Source organism: Rhea pennata, chromosome 7, assembly GCF_028389875.1.
Source record: "Rhea pennata isolate bPtePen1 chromosome 7, bPtePen1.pri, whole genome shotgun sequence".
NCBI lineage: Eukaryota > Metazoa > Chordata > Aves > Rheiformes > Rheidae > Rhea > Rhea pennata.
In genome coordinates, this window is record NC_084669.1 from 24,016,675 (window position 1) to 24,035,653 (window position 18,979).

Sequence of the window (18,979 nt, forward strand, 5' to 3'; positions counted from 1 at the left end):
CTTACTCTGTAACATAAGCTGTACCGTGGCAACAACAATAAATGTCAGCTCTGCGTTTTGTTTCCCTCATATATTTATTTATTTATTTTCCCATCAGTTTCCCTGTACGTGGTATCAGGGAGGTTTCCTGGATCCAAAACGGCTCCCTCGTAACATAGGCAAACCTGGCCTGGCCCAGCTGAAGTTGTTTGAAAGCAATGTGAGATGGCTGGCTGTTGGCACCCAGTGAGCAGGACACAAAGCTTGAGACCCAATCTTGTGCTCCCAGCACAATGATGCTTTGTTGCTCTGTGCTGGCATTAATCTGCCAGGCAGGTTTTGCATCATCTTCACTGACGGATGCAGATCACCACTAAAGCCAGCGGGCTTTAGACAAGGCCATTACTGCATGTTATGTATTTCAGACTTCTGACCACGTGAAATAAAATATCACTCTGTGTGTCAGCTGTATTATTTGAAGAAAAAATGGGCTTGCAAAATGACAAACTGAGTTTTTTACTGAGCAGTATACTCAATTTACTGGAAACATGATGAAGCATCACTTCAAAGGAGAATTACTAATGAATTGATTTGCTTTTATCCTAGAAGCCTGTGAAAAATATAGCCGGATTCTGTTAGCAGATAGTTAAAGTTATAAAGAACTTGAACATTCTCCTTAGAAACGTGTATGAGTGCGTGCATACATTTCTATATAGAAATATACATGCACGCATAAGAGAAAATGAGCAAAGTTTTGAAATCCACCACGATAAAGTCCTCTCTGTTACATTATGGCCTTCTGGCAGCTCTGCAGCTGCTGTATTGATTGAACAGTCATGACGTAGTTGGCTGTTTGAGCAAATCAGTTTATCTACATAAACACAATGTAAGCATTGAATTTGGCAAATACTTTATACTAAAAGTACAAAGTGCAATATTCCTCTTTTTTCTGTTACTACTAGAAAGCTGCTCCTTTTCTGAATAAATTATCAAACACTACGGGTAACTGTTATCCAAAGCAGTCCTTTATTGTTACTGTTCCGTAACGTGATGTTCCTAAAATGTACGTTACTGTACATTTTAGACTGCTTGATAGTGGCAACTGTAAAAAAAATTGCTAATTTCATACATTTTTAATTTTGTGTAATAAGCTGATTTTTAATTTTACTTATTCTTCTATCAGCTTTCTACAAAAGAATAAAAACACTGAACATTTTTCAGGTGGATGCTTAAACACCTTTAGAAAGCAGAGGAACAGAACTTTTGAGGAGACTAGCAATGTACTCTTACAAATTTGCTTTATTAAGGACGTAACAGCAACAAGCTTCCTTTTAAGACTGTTGGTATAAATATATCCAAATGCTGAATGACTGGTGAGGTGGAAAAGAGCTCTCTGTTTCCTTTATTTGGTTATTTAACTCTGAAGTTACTACATAGATTCATGTGTCTTCACCTAAGGTAATCATGCTGATTTTCTCAGAGCATGTGTTACTGGATGCAGCTTTTACACTTTCACGTTACTATATCGGATAAGTTTATTACAGTGTCTTCATCCTTATCCTTTTGACTAAAATAATTCCACATTTTATGACAAGTATGCCATTTGAAGAAAGAGAAGGTCATGGGAAGGTTATTTCTGCTGTGGACTACTAGTACAGCTGGTGTCTCTTACTCGATTTACTGACGTTACCTGCAGCATACCTAGCAGAAGTGACACAGACAGTGATAGGTTAGACATATAATAGGCAGTGATCCTGGAAAAACGTATGTATCTGACATTGTATGTTGTCTCGTTGAAGTCAACAGGACTGACTAGTCTTGTCCCTAAAGCTGCGTACGTGCTCAGTCCTCTGTGGGAGGGTTATGACCCTGCAAATATGCCTCCTTGATGACGAATCCTGAAGTTCCTCTGAATTTTTGAGTTGTGCAAGTTCCTTCTTTCTCATCTAATGAAACAGCTTGCCTAAAATTTATCATCTACCTTCCAAGGTGCTTGGAAAAGAGGCTTGAGTGAATCAAACACAGTTAATTGCAATAGTAGTTAGTTTAAAAAGTGCTTTTATGTAGGATACAGTCTTGCGTTATACTGTTGAGTTATATTTGATGTGGAATTGTTGGAAGCAGAGCTCTGGCTTGTGATTCAAGGTTGCAATATTGAATTTGAGCAGTTACACTGATATTGTACACAGATATTTCACAAAACCAATTTCAGAATTCAGGAATATATTGCTATCAAAAGGTCATTAATCGGTATTTGCTGGCAAAATGTTGAAAAACCTTATCTTCTTGAAAAAAGTAAATTGAACCTGCAGATACAATGTCAACACCACATTCTCTCAAGGCTGTTCATCTTTTTATTTCTATAAATTGCCTCTTAAATCATCTCAATTTACACGTTAATTTTATTTATATAATAAATATCTAAGCCTTTTGTGTGAAGGAGAGATGTCTTTAAGTATTACAATTCAGTGAAAGGAAAGGGATTTCTTTTCTTCCTTTCCATCTAGGACTGTAATCACTTCTGTAATCACTGACTACAATTAAAGCTGTTCCATGCTTGAAGGATAAAGCTGTTCCATGCTTGTGACGTAAAGCTACTTGCTGGCTTTATACTGCCTTGGGATTTGACTTCCAGTGAAGGATTTTTGTTTGGACTTTTTTTTTCCCCCTTGTACAGTCAGTGGCACAAAGCTGTGGTCCTATCTGAAGGACTAGACTATGTGACTTCAATCAGGGGAGAAAGAATACAGTAGGGAAAAAAATACAGCTGTCTGCAGCATGATGAAGACTTAGCGATATCAAGGAGTTTATAGTTTCTGTTTTACAGCTGTATGATAGCGGAAGCTGTTATGGAATTTTGAAATATAGTGTATTTTTTATCTTGAATGGATCTATTAGCAGAGTATTAAATTTATTTTTTGTTTTGTAAAATAGAAAATTCTCTTTATAGAAATATTTTCAAAACAACCAATGTTTTAGTGGCAAATACATACAAATACCCTTATTGAAAGAGGACTTGTGGACTTACTGCTTGCTGCTCTCATTTTATAATGTCTGCCGAGGCAGTTATGTAAAAGATCATTTTTCTGTCTTGCAGAGGGAAAGAAGTGGGCAGCACATCTAAGATTAACCTTAGTTTAGTACATTGAAGAAATTGTGTGAAATATGAGGGTTAGTGAAGAACTTTTTGATCTTAATTTGTAATACAGAAGAGTCATACTGAATGTTGTGTATGGAACATACTAATTAGTCCAAGGATAAGTCCTAGACTAACTGTGTCTTGGATGTATGCATTACAAACGTGTAGGATGTGTAGTTTCATGGATTACTTCAATAAGATGTTATTTGAAAAGTTTTTACGTTCTTGCTTGTTATATCGGGCAGGGGCAGAGTTCACTTTTAATTCATATTCTCTGTGAAAGCAAGCATTTCAGTGAAATCAAGTGAGGAGTCACTGTTCATCCTATTTAAAGGATCTGTTCCTTACTATATAATAACAGAAGCAGTCGGGAGAAGTTGTGGCTAGATCCTATCAGATCTTATTTTTCAGATGTAAAAGTTGTGAATTCTGTATTTCTCTCTAGGGTTTCTAAAGCAGAAGCATGCAAAGGCACAGCTCAGCTGCTCTGCATGGGCAAAGCAAGTACAGAATGTAGCAGGGAGGCTCTGCAAACTTGGATAATCTACCACATATATGGTGTGACAACAAATCGAATTTGTGGCACAGTCATCATGACTTTATGATTATCATCTATGAATGACCATAATCTATAAATGACCATTTTACCAAGGTTTTCCTGATTGCTGTTGCTCCAGCTATGTATTACAGTGTCTAGAAGTTCACTGGCAAATGACCAAAAAACCCAGTAGCAGTAGGTGATGCCTTGAAGAGATCAGTAGAGTAGGGTCTGCAGGTATGTGTTAGTACAAGCAAGATGATTGCTTGACATATACTTGGTTACAGTTTTAAGTTTATAAAGTGCTATTGACAAATGCTGTTGCAATGCCACACATGCTATTTTGTCAAAAGCTCTTTTATTTTCTAAAAAAGAAAAAAAGAAAAAGCACCCTTCTTGTTGAACTTGTAGGAAATAAGTAATGCGATGGTAGCTCATTCGGATTCGCTAGCTTAATATTGATAGTATACAGTTATTACATGTTACAGATCACTGTAATTGTAAGTCCTGTTCATGTATTCTATCTGTTTTCTTTTATGTATTCCTGTCTGTCTGTTAAAGCCAAGTAATTGCTTTATGAGGGAAACTACTTCTCAATTATTTAAAATAGATTTGTTACTTATTTATTACTTAAATGTAGTAATGGGGCTTACAAGACTCAGTTGTGTTACTGCCATTATCATATTGCCTGTGTGACAGGAGGTTTTCCCTCTTTTAGTTATAAAACAGGGGTTTGGCTATTAGTCACTGAAATTGTTAAACTAGGAGTAATCTGCTATTCAGCACTAATCAGAGGCTATAGCCATTGTATATCCAAGTACAGTATTTACATTTTATTGGAGTTCCAAGTCCTCTATTAGGCTTTGGGGGGGCTCTTCTAGTGTGTGTTCAAAACTGTGGGATGGGATTTATTTCTCAGTCTAGTTAGTTTGTTTTGGAAAGTGGATTGACAAATGTGAATAACTAGAATTTTATAACTGGTGATTAATTTTTGAGCGTTCAAAGACCTAGGAAATCTTTCCTCCTTCTGATATTAAACAACAATTCCAGTTATCTTCAAGTGTCGCTGTAGGCCCTTGAGCATCCTGAACATCTCTAGTTTTGGCATCTTCTTTTCAGACACACCTAAAATCACTCAGTACTTGAAAAGCTTGGCCTTAATTTTTCTGACTACAACATTCCCATTTCATAGAAGAAGGGGAAGAGGAATTTAGGCTAATAGCCACATTAGAAAGTTATAAAGTTTAAATATTTAATGTTTCAAAGGGCTGGAGGAAAATCATTTTGTCATTTGTGGATTAGAAGTGATAGAGTAATACTCAACAGAATAACATGGGATTCACTTTTGGCAAAAACAACCTTTTCTGACATCAGTTTCATGAATCAGTATTTCTGGTGCTGGTAAGTTAACAAAATAAGTGCCAAATCTGCTTGGAGTAGCAGTAACTTTGATAGCCAAATAAGGAGTAAGTAGGTTGGAAGATGGAAGAGAGAAGAAGAAAGAAGTATCTGGCTTTAATGATGCTTGTCATTTCTGATGTAGTATTTCTCTGCTTGAATGTCGTATGTGGTTTGGGACAAGAAAGAGGTTAGATAATGAAGGGCTCTCCTTTTTCCTGCAAATGGAGAGCAACTTGACTGTTTCAGAAGGCAAGCAAGCCTACATCTCAGCCTCGTCTCCACCCTTGCCCTGTGTCAGGCTCGAAAGATAAATTTAATGTCTGATAGCCGCACGTGCGCTTCAGCAACCTGTGAATGAAGTAATCCCATCTCCGAAGGAGACGGAGGCTCGCCGCGAGCCATGCTCCGGCGCCCGGGTTCGCAGGGGCGCCTTAGCCTTCCCTGGCTGTCGGCGTTCGCGCCTGGCTGCCACAGCAGACAGAAGAGCTTCGCGGGGAGCCGCCTGAGGCGGTGCCGAGGTCTTGCCCGATGCGTAAATAAAAAGAATGAAAACGTGTGCTCGCTGAGTGTGTACGAGTCAGCCTGTGGTCGGGGAGCAGCGGCAGCGGGCCGGGGGCGCGGGGCGCGAGGCCCGGCAGGCCGGGCCGGCGGCGGGCTGGGGTCCCCTCCGGAGCAACGGCTGAGTGACAGCAACGTCTAGGCCATCTTTAATGTGGGCAAATTAAAGGGACCTCCGCGCTAGGCGCTACCTCGATTTAGCGAGGAAAAGATTTTTTTTTTTTTTTTTTTTTTTGATTATTTACGAGCACAGCTGCTTCGTTAGCCTGAGAGGAAAGGCGGTGGCGGCAGCCGGCGGGGGTGTGCGGAGGCGCGCGCGCTCCCTGCCCCTATCAAAGATGGCGGCCGGGGAGCCGGGGGCGCCGGGCGGGCGCTGCCGCTCGGTACCGAGCGCGCCCGAACCGGGGCGCGAGGCCGGGCGCGAGCCCCCCGCGGCGGCCCGCTCCCTTCCTCAGCGGCGGGCCCGCCCCCGCCGGCCGCCCGGCCAATGGCGGGGCGCGCGCGCGCGGGCGGGGCGGGGCCGCGCGGGCGGGTAGGCGGCCGGGCCGTGGCCGGCGGCTCAGTCGTGGTGGAGCGAGGCGGCGCCGGCGCCGCCGCTGCTGCCGCGGGCGAGCGCGGGGCGAGAGGCGCTGCTGCTGCTGCTGCCGCCGCGGGCGGGGTCCGCCGCGGGAGCCATGCCCACGCTCAGGTAACGCCGAGCCCCGCTGCGGCTTGAGCAGCGCAGCCCGGCGCCCGGGGAGGGGGCGGCGGCGGCGGCGGGGGGCGCTGGGTGCCGCTGTCCTCGGCGGTGCCGCCTCGGGCGGGCACCCGGCTCGGCTCGGCTCGGCGTTTGCCCCCGCCCCGAGCGCGGCTGCCCCGCTCTCTCCCCGCTCCTCTGCTCCCCGCTCTGGAGCCGCTGCCTCCACCGCGAGTTCGCGCCGCGGCTGCACGCCCGCGCCCCGCGGAGCGGCAGCGCCCGCGCCCCGCGTCCCGGCGGCGGCTCCGCGGCCGCGCTGGCCGCCGGCGGAGCGTGCACGGCGCGGCGCGGCGCGGCGGGCGCGGGGCCGGGGCCGAGCCCGGGCGTCGCCTGCGGTCGCGGCGGCCCTTGCCGCGCGCCCCGCCCGGGGCGATGCCCGCGGCGGCCCCGGGGGCGGCGCGGCGGCGGCTCTGCGGGCTGCCCGAGCTGCGGGAGCCGGAGTTCAGCGCGGGGCGGTCGGTAACTTCGCGTTCAGCGGCGTGGGTCGTCGCGGCCCCGCTGGGCTCTCGCAGCGCTTCGTCGTAACCCGGCTGGCGCTGTCAGGCGAGCCGCTGTCCGTCCGCGCGTGGGTGAGCTGAGCAGCCCGTTGGCCGCTTTAGCGCCCCCCGCCCCGGGGTTGCAGATCCCGAGCTCGTCGGGCGAGGCCTCTCCCGTGTCTTCTGCGGCGTGCCGGGGTCGCCCTGTCCGCGGCCGGGGAGCGCGGGCTGCCGGCGGCTCCTTGAGATCGGCGGCGTGTCCGCCTGCGGGGGCGTGCGGGGCTGCCTCGGCCCCCACGGCGCTCGGTGCGCGCGGAGCGCTCTTCCTGCGCGGTAGCCCTGCTCCTGCGAGGCCAAGGCTCTGCCGTGCCTGTACCACTGCAGAAGACTCGTCTCATAATGAATAAAATCTTCCCCGAAGATACTTCTCCAAGGCAATGTGTAAACGTGTAACTCCTTAGCCAAATATTACCTTTACTTAAGGCCTAAATAAAGCAAGCATGTGAGTGGTTTTGCTGCCTGCTTGTATGCTTAAGGTCTGTGTGCTAAAGTGATTTGCTGACTAGCGATGCAGAGGGAACTGTCTGAACTCTGGAATCATGGAATAATCGTCCTCAAGTGCTTTTAGTGTCAGAAAACCTACGGTGAACAGTAAATGGCATTTTATTTGCTTACATTCAAGTTGCATGGATAAGTATAAGAGAAGAATGGTCCTAGTCAAGGGCCTATAAGCTACTCGGAGGCTGTTAGCATCCGTACATGTATATAAAATGAAACGTTAGTACCACGCTTTTTAATTAAATCAAAATCTTGTGCAATTAACGTGGGCTGAGTTCTTTCATGACTGGAATAGCTGTGCTGGGAAGAGGCTTAGGACATGTCTTGTTTGGCCTTGCTTTTAACTATGCAGCATGATCAAACTCTATGGAAACATTAAAATTTCAGACCTCATGAGGCAATACCTTATTTTCATAAATGGAAGACTAGGCATACAGCAGGTTGTCATGCAGTGTGGTTTAACCCGCCTGAGTCATGTTTTATTAATGCTTTCTGACAGTAAAATAACTCTCAGCACAAGAATTTCATATTAAGTGTACATTATAGCCACACAGCAGTGTAAGGCTGTTAAAGACAAAAAGGTGAATTTTCCAACTTAGCATACTTTACTGTTTATTACTACTATATAGACAAGATTATTTTTGCAGCATTTAACAGGAAAAATGTGAATTGCTTGTTACGGAAATAGTAATAAAAGTGTTTTTTAAAGTAAGGCATGCCATTAGCCATAGACTCGGAATATTCCTCTATCTATGTGCTAGTAACTAATATACACCTTCATAGCTATTTTGATGTTGCTTTTCCACTGAAGTGCAAAGCAGTATGAGCCGATAACATAACTGTGTGATACTTGGATACTGTACTGCAAACATTCAGCAGCCAACTTGAAGCCAGGCTGAATTTTTAAAAAATGTGTGTAATACTAAAGCAATTACTAATATATAACTATGAATTTGGATGCAGCTTTCAAGATAATTCAGTTGCAGTTAATTTTGTTGACCCTTTTTAAAAAAAATGCTTGAAGGTTAGCTCAGTACTGATGTGGATTTTTTTTTGCTTGTTTCCTTTTGTTTTTTGTGAGTTTTTATTTTTGCTTTCTTTTTTTTTTTTTCTTTGCTTTCTTCCAGTTTGGTTGCACTTCCATTACTTCTGCAGCTTCTGCTGAGAAAAGAGTAATACGTAAAACATAAGAGTAGTGGATGAAACACTTTGGCTGTTTGTGGAAAAATTAGTGATCTTTGAAATCTCCCCCAAAATGCCACAATTGGCAGATGAAATCTTATGTTTAATGGTTTATATTGCTTGAACTTGTAGTTAAAACTAACTCTTCCTCTAGTACAAAGTTAAATGGCACATTCATATATTGTTTGCTGTCAAGCATTTAGAATGTAAATGTGTTTTATATCCAAACTGTCTGTGAAATAAGTTGATACTGTTCTTGTAGCTTTGTCTACTAAGTGGACAGAGTGTTTCTGTGTCCAAACAAGTTTTAGATTTGTATGTATATTTTATTTATTGTTTTAGAGTAGAAACAGTGTACACTTACGTACTGTCCATTTATATTTATATCACATATATGTACACACATGCCCACACCTCCACTCTCTATACCTAAGGCCATATATGGCCTTAATTTGTGCAGGTTGTGGACTTGTCACTTATTTTTTGAGGAGGCACACATTCTTTTTTAGAGGGCTAATCAAATTAAACAGTAGCATGCCTTTTGAATAACGTTGTGATATTACGTGCATGAAAGAGAAGGGACTGTGGACAGCAAAAGAAGCTGCGGTGTACGTTGATGTTGCATTTGTTGTAGAGGTGGACTTCCCAAATAACCAGTGTGTTATGAAATTTTGCATTTCAGGAAACTATTGCTGCTTTCCTCAGTGTTTTATATATAGTTAGGTGGAAATAATATGTGAAACTTGTCAGTCCAGTTATCCAGTGTGACTGAATAGCAAAGCCAGTAGCAAGGCTAGTAGTAAGGTTCATGTATATTGCTGCAAGTGTTAAACTTTTCTTTTTTTTTTTTTTTTTTAAGTAGCAGTTTAATTTTGTTGGTTCTTCTAGGCTTTGCAAGTTTAGTAGCTGCCAGGATCCTAAATAGTATTCCTAATTTATTTTATACTTTTTGCAGTATGTGGCTTTATGGAGAATACGTATATTTCTTTCTCTCTCTCTTTCTTTTTCTTTTTTTTTTTCCCCTTATTTTTGCAGAGGGGCAAGTCCCCCTTTATCTGAGTACCTGCTATACCTCATCTGGTACCATACAAAAAAGCAATAGTGATACTTTGCAGCCCCTCAAGAAGGGAAGGCTGATTTGCACTGTCCTGAAATGTAGCCAATGTCAGGTTAACCAGGTTGAACATATTAAGGGTTCACAGATCAAAGCCTCTCTCTTTAACCATACAAACACTAGATTCTTCAGATCACAATCTGAATCATATTCAAAATGGCTCCTAAATCTAATGTCAGAAAAGGCCAATCACAATGGTGCCTGATTAAACTTGTTGAACTTTTTAATATGTGATTTGGGAAGAGATTGCTTAGACTCTTCCCATTTTGCTCAAAAAAGTATTTCTATCAAATGAAGTATCCAAAAAGAAGCAATGTGACTACAGTCTGCAGTACGAATGGGGAGGGTGAATTTTCCCTCTTTCTGAAATGCAATGTTAATATGTAGGGAAGCATGAAAGTTCTAGTACTATGGAAATGATTTAATTTAAACATCTAGCTGAAATCACTGAAAATGTGGTGATGTCTCTATTAACTGAAAATACAAATCTTAACTATTGGTTTATGTTAGATTGTTTTGAACTTATTTGCAAAACTGGGTTGAGTGTTAACAGTCTGTGCTTTTTTCCTCATAGAAATTGAATAGTTAATGTACTCAAGGTTGTGTGTGTGTTTGGAAAGCTGTAAAATCCTGCTGCCTTACGTCTGGCTATGAGAAACAGCTATGATGAAGCTGGGAGGAGTTTGCCCAGAAGTTTCAGGGGATGTTTCTGCATGTCCTCTTACTAGTAAAATTGCTATGTTAGCTTTTAAAGCTTGCCATCCCAGATGATATGCTACTACAGCTATTTAGCATACTTGAAAGGGGATGATTATAAAATACTATGTGAGAAGGAAAAACTCAGGGATAAAACAGCAGCTCTTCTTATATGTGACGTAAAGAACTGCCTGGATTAAACACCTCTGAAAGAGCTGGTTCCTGTGGCTCATAAGTTCTTGGTAGAATCTGAAAATCAGGTAAATGTGGAATACAACAGTATACAGTTCTGGACATTTTGGACATTTTCTACATTCAGCAGTGTTAAAATTCTGACTTGTTGGTTCCTCCTCCTACAATACTCCCCAAGGAACCATTTTTAAAATGTAGAGTTTGTCTTGTCTGGGGGTTCCAGCTGCAGTCTCCTTTACACTTACGTCCTTTTAGCTGTTATCTTTCCCTCCTCCCTTCCTCTAGCTATATATAACTTATGTGGTTATTTTGAACCGACTTACACGTTACCTTCTAAAAGGTGCAACACTTCCTCTCACATTGACAAAAATATTTAGTGAGTTGTACAGGTTTTTACTAAGCAGACGTTACCTTTTTTGATTAGGAGCGAGCTGCATTTTTAATTCTGATTTTCAGAAAGCAGTCTTCTCCATTAGCCTGCCTGTTTAATGAAGTGTGCTGTAAAGGCCCATCTTCAAAGCTACAACAACAAAATAAGAAACTTAAAATGGTGCGTTGTGTTTTAATGTCAAGGATATGAATCATATTTGCCACTTCTTCATTTCTGGACTTCAAAATTTAGCATTTACTGGAGGCTAATGTGACATCCTAAAGAGAAGAAGTTTGTGTACCTTTGGCAAATGGCTTCAAATTTGACAGATGGTTGCCAACTAAAGAGCTTTGCTAGTGATTATGAAAAGAAGTACACGACTGAGTTTCCAACTTCTGTTGGACACAACTCATGAGATGGTTCCATATCGTCCCCTTTCTGCTTGTATTGAATTCTTTTTTTTTTCTTTCTGCTTGTATTGAATTCTTTTTTTTTTCTTTCTGCTTGTATTGAATTCTTTTTTTTTTCTTATCCTACTAGTTAGGAGTTAATGAAATGCATCATTTGGTGTGCAGATATCAGGTCAATAGAACATTCCTCTTGCTCTAAATGGGCCAAAACAATTGGAAACTTGTTCACTTTCTTTGAAATTCATCTAACACTGTTATCTGTCTTTGAGCCTTTGGTTATTGAAGACTGTACTGTTACAGTAGTACTTTTAGAGGGATGGGGAAGGGAGAAATTGGGAAAATGCTTTCTTTGCAAACACTAGATAACTAAAAGATATAGCAAAGGGGGAGGCACATTTGGTGGTTTTAATACTGGAGCCACCTTTGGTGGGAAGCAGTGTTTGGCTTGCTGGTTGGAGCCAGCAGGTGTTAGCTTACCAAGGAATGTGATAGTTCTGAATGTAGTCTTGTGCAGCCTTGAAGGACAGCTGCATTTGCTCCTATTTATCCCTGAGCCATATATTTAATCCTTTGATATCACTACATTATCACCCAAGTACATGCTATTGAGGAGAAGGAAGTACATGATTTTTGAATGAATCTTAAAAAAAAAAAAAAAAAAATCAAAGTGAGCTCTTTCGGCTGTGTCAATCTTTCTGTGATGTCTTGCTTTAATGTGGCAGAAGTCATATGGTGAATTTCAATTTGATTAAAAAAGCAAGTATGAACATTCTTACCAATGAACAGCTATGCCATTTAAGATGCCTAATTGACAATGCAGAATTCATACTCTGAATTTCAGCTTGTTAAAACAGAATTAAATTCTTTAATTGCTGGCCGTTTGCACGGTAAACTTAGCTACTGACTCCGTTCAGTGAAGCTCTATAACCTGGTCTGATGCTCCCCCTGTCTAAAATCTGGTATTACAACCTGAATACAGTTCTTCAAAACTGCACACTGTGGCATGCAGCTTTAATTCTTTTTCTGAGTGGTGGATAGTTTAACAGACTATATACACTGTTATAGTCTTGACTACTACTGTTCTGTATGTAGGTCACAGAGGATCAGTAGTACTTAGCAGAGTAGTACTTCATTTGAATTTGACTGTCTGTTCATATGCCAGGAAGGCTGTCGTTTCTGTGCTGGGCAAAACGTGTAGTTTTGTTCTGTGCTGTATTCAGGAAAAACTCTTCTTCCTAATATCAAATGTCTTCAGTGTGTTATAGTAGGAATGATAAGGTAGTAGTAAACTAACTTGAAAATAACTTTTTCTTCCAGTGAAAATGTCCTGTTTGGAATGGGAAATCCTCTACTTGATATCTGTGCGGTGGTGGACAAGGACTTTCTTGACAAGTAAGTCCTGAAATTTTTTTTGTGTCATTTCCAGAATGATGCCTGTAAGTAAACACAGGGCTGCATGCTTGGGCAATGCTCCATTTGCCTTGCTATCTGTGCAATTCGGGCCTTGTACTGAAAGAAGCTGACATTATATCAGTAATTTGATTGTTCCTGCTATTCGAAGCTGTGCTGTTGTTGTCAAGTAGCAACTTCAGTGGTCTTATACTGTGTTTTTGGTATTGGTTATTTATCATTTATTCTAGTCTCTGCATGCTGTCCTTCCTATCTCTTAATTGGAAGGAACTGTCAATGAAAGAAGCAACAAAAGTATTAACTTACTCGATTTATCAAAGCTTTTGATATGATGTAGGTAGTGCTCATGTGAATATTTGTACACTACTCTTAATGTATTATGACTGCACATCTCCCCCCCACCCCCTTTCTTCAGTGATGACTTTGGGGCGGGCAAACCATTTCTATAACATGCCAGAAAAAGTTGTGCAAGCGTATCTTCATTTTTATTTCAATTTCAGTCAAGAACAGGACCACTTGTTATCGTGTGGTCTCTTACCTTGCTTGAGCCTAGATGTTATGCTACCAACCAATCACTGAATTGCTGTTTATGTGCTGCCAGTGGCATTAAGTTTACGCAGTCTCTGATCAGCGTATAGAGACGTGGCTCTTTAAGAGCTGTAAAACATAATTCGCTCTTTTAAATTCTTCTGCACAAGTTTTTCTTCCGCATGCTGCTTCATATCCCTAAATCAAGTAGTGAGTGAATAAGTTGATTTAATCTTTCAAAGTGTTCACAAATCTTTGTTTTGTGTTTAAAGTGTTAATCAATTTTTTCTTTACTTATTCTTTTAGTTACTAATGGGAATACTGGATCAAGAATAAATTTCTTACCACTGAATAAAGAACAGCTGCAGAGCTTTTATTTGTTTGTATGTGTATTGTCAGCCACGAATATTTTGCTTCAGTGCTTTAATAAAAGGCATAATTTGTTTCATAATTGACATTTTACCACTCAGGTTTTATTTAAAGGTGGGTTTAAGTGATAGCCTGAATATCATAAGCTGCAGGCAAAAGACAAAATTGTAATGGAATGTTTAACGTTCAAAAATGTATGGAAGTTAGAACCCTTGAGGCAAACTCCTGATTTCTGAAAAGTTAAATTATTCTGATTTAATTCTCTGCCGCATGTTTTCATTGAAATAAGTTGAAAACAAGGCTCTGAATATAAGTTTTTTTAAAAAAAAAAAAAAAAAAAAAGCAAGCAAAGAAACAAACCAAAAAAACCCCAGCATTCCCTGGTAATCTTTATAAATGTTACCATGTGAGTGGTGGTGGGAACTATCTTGCAGCAATTAAATTCTGCAGGAGAGTACATCATGCTTTTCACTGGACCTAAAATGCTTTGCAGAATTCCACTGATTTTAAAATCAGTACTCAAATCTGAGTCCTGTCAGACAAGTTAAACCATCTCCTTGAACAGTGTATATTCTGTGAGCATTTTTCTACTGCCAAATGCCTTGTAAGGTATTGCTTTATTTAAAACAGTAAGCAGTCCTCCAACAGCAGCTGCATAGGGGACCAGCTGATAGTGTGGTGACTGACAGTAACCTGGAAACTGGGAAGCCTGTTTACCTTCTTCATAAATTCTTTATTTTTCTTCTAGCTCTGTATTTGTGGGTGTGTTCACAGTAGTCCACTTTTACAAGTGAATATGCATGTTCTACTCCAAGCCAAACTAAGTCTTGCACTACTTCTGAAGTGGAAACCAAATCCCATGCTTCCTCAGCCTGTGCAGGACAGATAAAACTACAGATCTAGCTGTAGAATGTCTGCTAAAATGAAGATTCAAATTGTGGAGAGGTGCGAGGACATGGATGCTTCAGGACTCTGAAGCATTTGACAGAAATGGTTAATTGTAGCAGAAGCTGCCAGAGACGAATGGAGAATCTGGAGGTACTACTTAGCCTAGTGTCTCTGGGTTTTCTTGTCAAACAAGGCACGCATCCATCTCTAGCCATGTACTGTCAGCTCTTGGCATCTTGGTAATGATTAACTTTGTGGTGTCTGCATCTCACCTCTTCAACTGGATGGCCTTCTTAATGGGGCCATCAGACTGGATGGGATCTGGCTTAAAGTAGCCCAGAGGAAAGAGAGATTAGGTAAACTGAACACTTCAAGAAACTTATACATTTAGCTTTTTCCACTGTTTCTGTTTGTTCAGCCTCCTCTTTTGTATAACCACTGCATTAAGAATGAATATCTTTATTCTGAATAAAGAACTTGACTTGATGTTGTAAATTTAATCATGATTTCCTGTCTGTGAAATAAGGGAATGTTAAAATTGGTCCTGCTAGCCAGATTTGTATTTTTTGCAGCTGTTAACAAACAAAATGCAGATAGAAACAGCATGAAACTGTGTTGGAAGTCTTAGATGGTCCTTTTAACAGTATTTAAATGGCTACACTACATGTTGGAAGTAAACCTGAAAATGAATGCACCACACACTTTTACCCCTGGCAGATTTGAAACAGCTTGCCACCGTGCCATACTGGCTTAAGAAAACAAGCAGTGGGGGGGCTATTTTGGCCTTTGGCTGTTAAAATAGTCCTATCCTTTCTTTTAATATGTATTTTGGTTTAATTTGGGTTCCAAAGTCTTTTGTTCTCTGAGCAAGTTTAGGAAAACATTATGCCTTTCCTAGACCATTTGTGGGAGAGTTTGTCTTAATTTATATCATAGTAGGACTTGGTCATATTAGCTTTTCAGGCCATATCAGCAGCTTGGCGTTATATGAGCTGTAGGAGCTTTGATCTCTATCAGGTAGTTTTGCTGGGCATCACTTCTCATCTCTCTTCAGGGAGACAATCTGAAATAGTGTTAGCAATATCGGTTGTACTGATGAAAGCTGGTAATATCCCAAATCTCTTCAGTTCTTGTTCACAGAGCTGGAGAGTGGTCTTGAAGCAAATACAGTCCTTTGCATATCCTTGGTTTTCTGAGTGTCTGTGTAAAGGAAGTAGCAGGAGTGTGAGAGTTTTTCTCTTTCTTTTCACTTGCCATAATCTAAAAGTATCTTTTTTATGCTCTAGTATGTAAATACTCGCTGAAAGGGGAAAAAGAGAAACAGACGTTTCCTGGATGAATTGCTAACTATACCTGTGTTAATCTGTGAAAGTAACCTTGTTTGCAGGTATTTACTAAAGTTCTTGGCGTGATTTGTTTACTAGATTCTACCTGTAACAGTTCACAGAAATGATTCCTTTACCTAGGAGTAACTTAATTACACTAAATGCATTAAATTCTATAAAGCAGGCAAAGAAATTCTAATTAACAGGTCAATGACATTTTAAGGCTTCCTGTGGAAACTCCGAGTCTCTGAGTCTTGTAACTACTCTTATGTCCTGCTGTTAAAAGTTAGCAGGTGGCATCTGTCTCATTGCTATTTCTAGAAGAGTGGCACTTGGTTTTGCAAATGTTAAGTAAATGTCAAAAACTGCATTATATTTGAAACACTTAGGCTGTAGAGGTCTGCCCATTACTTATATTCTCTAGTGTACGTTCAGCAGCTGTAAAGCATGTCTTGGCAGAAGAGAGAAATCTCTTTGTTGTCCAGGAGTTTGGTATATAGCTGCAGGGACTGAAGAAGTAAAGAGAATGATTGACGATTTCTGGTTGACAGAATTATTATGATGGAGTTAGAACAAGTCCGAAGTCTAAATCTGTGGAAACCTTGTAGCTTCTCTAATTGGCCAATGAAAATGTGAGACAAATGTTATTTGTAATCACTAGTGGCTAAATAAATGTGTCAATATCTATCAGTCTGTGCCCTTAAAAGGAGTGGAGAAAAGGGGGAAATTACCATGTGTGCCCAATTTCTCACATCCAAGTTAAGGAAGGTCATTGCTATATTTCACTTTATTTCTGACTCTTGACCAGAGCCATGATCTCAGTAAGTGGGGTATGTTTACTAACCTTAGAGATTTGTATGCCAATTTCCATCATATTTGACATCTCCAGGCTGATCGCTTGCTGATGGGCATCACTGTCCAGAATTACAAGCTCCAAGAGTGCTATTTGATTTACTTATCAGTTGTAAAGCAGCTGAGTCTTTTTCTGTTTGTGTGGGATTTTTTTTCTTAAAATTAGGGATCTGTGAAAATCTTTGCCCAGTGTCACTTCACTGAAGATGCTCAGTAAAAATCTGTGGCTTTTAATGGCTTTCATGCAGTATATGCGCTGCTCCTTAGTTCTCTTCCTTGACACTTGATGCCGTTGAAGTTCTGTAAATACAAAAGAATCACTCTCTGTAAGCTAAGTAGTGGGTTTTTGTTACTTTCACTCTTTGCTAGAAAAGTAGATTTTAAGAAGTAGGAGAGAATGAATGGGGTCTTTGAAGTGTGCATGTGTTTTGGGGATGTTAGTGGTTAATGTATGAAAAAAGAATGTCATCATACTGAAGAAATGTTGTAATTTTGATCTGTAAATTCACAAGTGTGCTATGGGTCTCCTGCAGTCTACTACCACCCTGTCTGCAGCATTGAAATTGGTGGGGTCATCACAGGTGATCCCATGATGCCTGGTTCCTCCCGGCCTGTCCTCACTGCAAAGTGCTGTTGATGGGTGACAGATGAATAAAGCATAAACTTTACTTTATGAGCAATGTTGGCATCTGGTAAATTAAACTTCCTTGCCTGGTGCTGTTTGCGTGTGCTTGCTGTGATATAAGTGAAGGAGATATGTATAATTCATCTTTTTCTCACTCTTGTGAGAATTTGAATTATAAATAAGGAAAAATGCTTACTTGCACTAAATTTAAGCTGGTCTGTATAGCTGTGCCTGTAGCCATTCTGCCATGTGTTATTCTCCGTATTTTTCAGCTTGTTACCTTTGCTGGTATCTAACAAACCTATAACTTCCAATAGCAAGAATCAAAATATACTGCTCACACAGTTAATTATTACAAATCATCTGAGGATCTTAACAGCATTTAAAAAATCGTGAGTGAGTATGTTCCCCAAAATTGAGGTTTCAAAGCAATCTTAATGCTTCAGTACCCTTCCCTGAGAACAGATGCAGCCATGAGCTTGCAGGAGGACTGAGAAAGATTAGTGGTGATCCTGTAGTAGGAATCCTCTGGCAAGTCTAGGTGTGGACTTGACTGTCAGGTTTACTTGAAACATGTACAACTTTAAGCCTTTTCGGCTTCTCCTATGTGTTTAGTTTGACTTTGGGTGCCTTGTCAGCACTCCTGGGGACAGGTTAACAAGGTCTAGTATTGTTTTGAGTTGGGAGTTGTCTTGTCTATCTGTACAATGCAGAAAGTACTCAAAGTACCTAGTAGTAACTTAGAAATCTGTTGTCCCTGAGAAGCTACCTTTCATTTTTTGGAAGATAGTTTATTATAATGTTCCATGGTTTCAATAGTCTATGCAAGATTGCTACTAAATAGTTTCTGTAGCATTGGCTCATTTGTTAGAGAAGCTGAGTAACTCAAAGTTTTATTATTACCCTTTGTTTTGAGTTGTATTTGTATAACTCTATTCAACTTACCTCGGAGTCTGAACATAAAATGTTGCTAATGATACTGTTCAGCCAAATTGCTTCATCTGACTGCTGGTAAATTATAAAATTTCTGTATTTGCTTACGAAAACTTAGAGTAATGACGACTGTCTTAAAGAGCATCTCTCAGTAGTAATGCCCCTATATGTTTGGTAGCATGCCTAGCAATGTAATTAGGGCTGCTGTACTAAATGCTTCCTTCAAGCCTGTTAATGTCTTCTGCTATGCTTATGTAACTATGTTTAGGTTAAATGAAAAAAGGATTGTAATTGAGCTTCATTTTGAAGGGGCTGTGTGAAGAATCTGCCTGTGCAAAGACAAAGTCTTGCTGAAGGGGTTGCGACACTTTCAGAGTATACTGAGATTATAACTACTTATAAATAGGATGTAAAACATCGATGAATATGAAATACTCAATTCTTACTATCTCTTCTCTTGTTGATGTATCAAGTGTTTTCACTTTTTAAAATGTTTGCCTAGTAAATAAAACTGCAAATCATAACATATTAGATACTTTGTTTTTCAATTTCTCCACACAGCTTGCTAGTTTAATTACGTGTCAGTAGGCTATGGCTAGTTTTTGGATTAATTGTTCTTCTTAGAATGACCTTGAGACATGTCTGACTGACACTCACAGCTTGTCTGTGTTTTCCCTCCATTCTCAAATAAAAACTTATT

At 40.7% G+C, this 18,979-nt stretch overlaps 1 protein-coding gene across 2 annotated transcripts in view; it reads left to right on the forward strand.

Moving 5' to 3' along the window:
- The window catches only part of ADK (adenosine kinase), a 302,860-nt gene that overhangs the window by 2,177 nt on the left and 281,704 nt on the right, over positions 1-18,979 (forward strand). Inside the window, exons 1-2 of one of the 2 annotated variants that reach the window (XM_062580838.1) lie at positions 6,204-6,303; positions 12,667-12,741. In XM_062580838.1, coding sequence (XP_062436822.1) covers positions 6,290-6,303; positions 12,667-12,741 — 89 coding nt within the window. In that variant the 5' untranslated portion in view covers positions 6,204-6,289. Of the gene's footprint in view, positions 1-6,203; positions 6,304-12,666; positions 12,742-18,979 lie in introns of those variants that run through there. The other variant, XM_062580837.1, reaches the window with a different exon arrangement.